A 5,322-nucleotide genomic window follows, 5' to 3' on the forward strand; every position below is an offset into this window, starting at 1 on the left:
ATCGACTGTGCACCAAAAGCATGCTCAAGCCACAGAGTCGATAGAGTGCGTCCTCATGGTAGCTTGCTACTCAATGTAATAAAGTAATGACTTTTCAAATAAGTTACCTTACACGTTATGTTGGCTGACAATTTGTTAGCTACGCTGTCCTACCGAACCACATAGCATATCATTACAGCAGTATGTACCGGTATGTTAGTTATCTACCTAACATTAGGAGTTATACATCAAACTTGACAGTATATTAATAACTATAGGCTATCTAACTACCCAACGTTTATTGACTTGATTATTCCCGTCATTCTTAGCTTGGCTAAATGGTATAGTCGTTGAGCATTCTCAATGGACATTCCGGTGCTTTCGTAAATTTGCTCTGGCCATCTAGACCGATTTCAGAGCACTCTCGTCTGAGTACCAGAGCGCAGAATAATACATTTATGAGCGCTCAACACCCATTGAACATGGCCGGTGTCAGTAAACATCGGCAAAAAAACATAAAGAAATTGTTTCCAGCAGCACAGTTACAGTCACCAACACTCTGGTTAACACGAAACTGCCTAACCAGCTCTGCTAGGGTGAGTAAAATGGTCAGAGTGGTCTCATTTGTGTCTGGAAGTAGCTAGCAAGCTAGCCAATGTTAGCTTTGGTGCTTGACTGCCGTTGTAGGACCAGAACGCTCAAATCAACCCTACAACATGGGAGCGAAACGATCTGAATTTACAAACTGACAACGTTCTCAATTTATGAGCGTCACGTTGTACAGTGCCATATTTTCCGTTCAATCCTAAGAGAAACCAAGAGGGTTTTTTGTTTTTCATGGATAGGAACACCATAATATTAATCAAATGAATTAAGCAAGTACCAGTCAAAAGTCTGGACACACCTACTCATTCCAGAATTTTTCTTTATTTTGACTATTTTCTACATTGTAGAATAGTAGTGAAGACATCACAACTATGAAATAACACATATGGAATCAGTTAAGAACAAATTCTTATTTACAAGGACAGCCTACTCATTCCTCCCTGTCAGGGAATTGAACCCCAGTCTCCCGCGTGCCCGCCCCATCTCTGGTAATGCCAATATGGAAGACTATCAAATGCTTCTCAAAGATGCCCTCTGGTGGTCAAACTAGCACTAAGTTGCAGTAACAAAAAAAATGGCTGACAATTAAATGATGTGCCACAGAATGCTGCGGCAGAACGCAAGGTGTGCTACAGTCTGACACAACTTTTAAAGGAGGAACACTGTAGCTGCTGCTTTTGCAACAGAAGAAAGAAAAGAATCCAAAAAAAACATTTAGTGAAAGGTAAAGAAGTTATTCAAAAACCACAAAATAACCTATAGTTTACATTCTCAGAGCGTTAATAAAACTTCCCAGTAAAACTTTCAAGGAACCAAAGTAAAACGTTCTCAGAACCTCCCTACAACCTAAAAATAAACATTCCCACAACAGACACATTTTTCATTTCTGTTCTCAGAACGTATGGCTTTGTTCCCAGAACCAATGGAAAACCAAAGATGTACTTTCCCACAACTTCCAAGGAACCAAATGTGCTATCTGGGGACAGCTTAGCATCACCTGTGAACCACACTTGTCCATCTGATGGCCAATGTGTGTGTGTGTGTGTGTGTGTGTGTGTGTGTGTGTGCGTGCGTGCGTGCGTGTGTGCGTGCGTGCGTGCGTGTGTTTGTGTGCGTATCAGGGTGGGGGATTGGATAAAATCAGAAGACACATTTCTATCTCTCGTGGACTAATAAAGTATCTTATTTTATCTCATGGTGGAGAACTGGTTCATGTTTATTCCATTCAAAGTGTTTTTCCCACCCACACACCATACATTAAAGCAATAATCTTTCTTCCTCATTTATTTATTCCTGCTCAGTAAAATTGTTATTCATGGTTCTCTTTTTCCTTCCAGGAGAAGACGATGCATAAAAACAAGAAAGGGAAATGGTCTTTAAAGATCAACTCGGCCCCTCTTACGTTGGAGCTACACGACCCCTCATGACCATTCATAACACCTGAATAGTATAAGAAGACCATGGAAACCTTCAGTCAAAACAAGGTAGGTTATCCAGAGTGTAGTTTTCACCTCAAAACCAGCAAAATGAACAACAACAAAGGTAGTCTATACTCTTAAATGCTACAGAAATAACAACAAACCCAAAGTGACCTCCGAATCACACAAATGTGATTGCACATCCTCCTGAAGTACTTTGAATGACTCTCTGCTAAATTAGCCCAAAATATGACTCACCTGCGCTTTAAAGTGTTGTTGTCTGTTAACCCTAGCCACAGCATCAAAACACAGACACCGCTGGAGAGTTTATAGATGTGTCACCTTGTAGTCCTTGAGAATGACATTTGTTAAAAAAAGAGAACATCCTGTATGCTAACCATGACATGTGTTTGTGTACCTTTTGTCTGCCGTGTGCTCCCCAGCTCTGCATGGCTGTGTGTTGCTACTACTCTGGCCCTTCCAAGGCACTACGGGGTCTATGGCGGAGTGTCAGGATCCTGGTAGCACTCAATGCACCATCTCCCTGGAGAAACTCCTGGACCGGGCCATCCAACACGCTGAGCTCATCTACCTGGTCTCAGAGGAGTCTCTAACCTTGTTTGTGAGTACACCCTACTGGAAATGTATGTTAAACATGGGTTGGAAATACAATAATTATGTTTTTTATTGTAGCACAAATGTAATTGTAACACGTAAAAAAATGTATTTTTCCTTTGCTTTCAAAAACACATGAAAAGCTAGTTTGGAGTGCATTTTTTGTTTCTAAATACATTTAAAATGTATTGTAAACAGATGATCAGGTCATTTCACATCTGTCGTGGTCTGTCTTCTTTCATTCAAACCTTCTCTTGATTTTGATCGATTGGATTACTCCATTGTATATGGATCGATCATGCAGAGACGGAGCTCATGCCAAATGTCTTCATAACTTTATTCAAACTTGAATGTTCATAACTATAGTACTTTCTGAGAAGTGCTAGATGTATAAACCTATTACTGTTACTAATGCCTGAATCCAACTGCACGTCTTTCAAGATACCAGTGAGAACTTGAAAAACTGTTTTATCCGGTGTAGAATGATATGAAGTGTGTGCACTTATAAAAAAAGACTAACATATGTTGTTGCTGTTAAAATATTCTTTAAAATGTCCTGTTTGGAAAGCTCAGTATGGTTTGTGCGATAGGGAAGTCAGGTTTGTGAACTCCGTAGGTGAAAACAGATCAGAACACAAATGCGTTTCTTGTCAACAGATGGCTTATGCTGGAAGGGTCTTGCTATGCGCCAGTCTCTGTTAGTGTTTTCTTCTTACTTTGATCCATTTCTCCCTCTCTGGCTCCGTGTAGGAGGAGATGTTTATTCCCTTCCATGTTCGAATTCCGTTGACTCAAACAGGGAACGCGTGCACCACCAGCACCTTATCCATCCCCACTTCCAGAAGTGAGGTCCAAGAAAACTCTGTAAGCAGGCGTAGAACTGACAGAGAGGCAAACGCTGTGTTTATATTGCAAGCTGTTGTTTTAACTTCAAAATAAATTTGTTCAATGCCTATTGCTCATAATATCCTCTGCATATGATGGGTTTTTGTGTTGACTGAAAGAGCTTGATGCCATTGTTTCTCTATTTGGTCCTCTCTTGTTTCAGGACAAGTGGCTTTTGCACTCCATTCTGTTCCTAATCAAGTTCTGGATTGATCCCCTGGTCAAGCTGCAGACTTCGTTGGATCGCTATGACAATGCCCCCATGGTACTGATCAACAAAACCAAATGGATATCAGGCAAGCTGATGAACTTGGCACAAGGAGTGACCATCCTCATCCAAAAGGCGAGTCATAGGTCATATCACTGTTGCAAACAGATGTGCATACAACACACTGCTTTCATGAGATATCCTAAAATATAGTGTCTCAAACACTTTTGGAAGTATTTTTTACAAAATACAGCAGTACAGTATTTTCTCTCTCTCCAAATATAGCTGTTTTGGTTTGTTTTAAAGCTAATGAACGTTCCTTATCTTTTTTTGCAGATGCTGGGTGAGGGTGCTGTGATGCTGGAGCAGAACAACAAGAGCCTGGCAGACTACCCTGTGCATTTTGACATGTTAGAATCGGTGCTCAGGGACTATACCTTACTGGCCTGCTTCAAAAAAGACACCCACAAGATGGAGACCTTCCTCAAGCTGCTCAAGTGCCGGCGGAAAGGTGGCCTGGGCTGCTCTCTTTTATAGCAGAGTCCCTCCAGTATGGAGTAGCGTGAAGTTGCTCCAAGATGCTGACCTCGGGTCAGTTTTGAATTTCCCCACTAATGGCTAAGGCTAGGATTGGGGGAGGAGATCCTAGATCTGTGCCTAGGGGGAACTTCTCCAGATACAATCTGTCCTTTCAACCGACTACCTGAAATGAACACAGGCATTATTCCACTCTTCCTCCAACAACTTCAGCTGCTTTCTGTAGTACCTATCAACATGCTAAAGTTAAATATGCCATGTATGTTCTTGCTGCCCTATCAAGCTTGCTTGAATACCTGTAATGGTAGCTATATAGTTAGGTAGGGGTAAAATGAAATGTTATGTGAATACATGTCTATTTCAAAGTTTTACTTTTAGCAATTCTAACATGTGCTTATACAATCTATGCTAACATAGCATTTAGTATTTTATACACGATATGTTGACATAGCATTCAGCATAGGAGCTGCAGAAGATATGTCGACAATATGTCTTTATGTTTAAGTAAAAAAAGCACCAGGAATGGGAGCTCGTGTTGCCTTTTTAAGAAGGCAAGAGAGAACAGTAATATAAGAACAGCAGACTGACATCTTTGTACAGAGGGGGAGGTATGACTTACCGCAATCCTCCTCATGTTAGAATAGAATAATATAGACAGGGGCACAACTTTGGTTTTAGAAGTGGGGGGACATAAATTGTCAGGGGGTCTTCCCTCAGATTTCTGGGGGGTCATCAAAAGCTTATTTCCTGCATTTCTACTAGGGCTGTCTCCAACAATAACAAAAATATTAGTCCACCAAGAGTAGTCTTTTCTTTGGACCAATCGATGGGTCTACATTTTAAAAAGTGTATTTTTCCATATATAGACACACCCTATGTGTTTTAATAAAATCAACTATATGTCCTGAACTTGTCTGATGCTGTTTGATTAAATTAAGACACACAAATGACTCAAGAGGAAGCCAGAGATCAAGATAGCCTAGCCAGAATAATAAAAAAAAGTTTCCTACCCTCCTTCTCCCACTGCTGCTGACCTTCACAGATTCTGCCCTTACGCTTCTGAAGTTGCCAGTA

The 5,322-nt window shown here is 40.8% G+C and overlaps 1 protein-coding gene across 1 annotated transcript; it reads left to right on the forward strand.

Moving 5' to 3' along the window:
• Positions 1-2,058: 2,058 nt before the first annotated feature.
• smtlb (somatolactin beta) lies at positions 2,059-4,570 on the forward strand. The gene is made up of 5 exons (XM_029699882.1): positions 2,059-2,127; positions 2,447-2,625; positions 3,369-3,482; positions 3,667-3,846; positions 4,048-4,570. The coding sequence occupies exons 1-5, from the start codon at positions 2,112-2,114 to the stop codon at positions 4,246-4,248; spliced, it is 690 nt and encodes a 229-aa protein (XP_029555742.1). The 5' UTR covers positions 2,059-2,111; the 3' UTR covers positions 4,249-4,570.
• Positions 4,571-5,322: the final 752 nt, after the last annotated feature.

The sequence above is a fragment of the Salmo trutta genome, chromosome 19, assembly GCF_901001165.1.
Source record: "Salmo trutta chromosome 19, fSalTru1.1, whole genome shotgun sequence".
In the NCBI taxonomy this organism is placed as follows: domain Eukaryota; kingdom Metazoa; phylum Chordata; class Actinopteri; order Salmoniformes; family Salmonidae; genus Salmo; species Salmo trutta.

What these genes read in the sequence shown, in the direction of transcription:
- smtlb (XM_029699882.1), top strand. An exon ending in AGGAGTCTCTAACCTTGTTT is followed by an intron (nt 2,626 to 3,368) that starts GTGAGTACACCC and finishes GGCTCCGTGTAG; the next exon opens with GAGGAGATGTTTATTCCCTT. An exon ending in TGACCATCCTCATCCAAAAG is followed by an intron (nt 3,847 to 4,047) that starts GCGAGTCATAGG and finishes CTTTTTTTGCAG; the next exon opens with ATGCTGGGTGAGGGTGCTGT.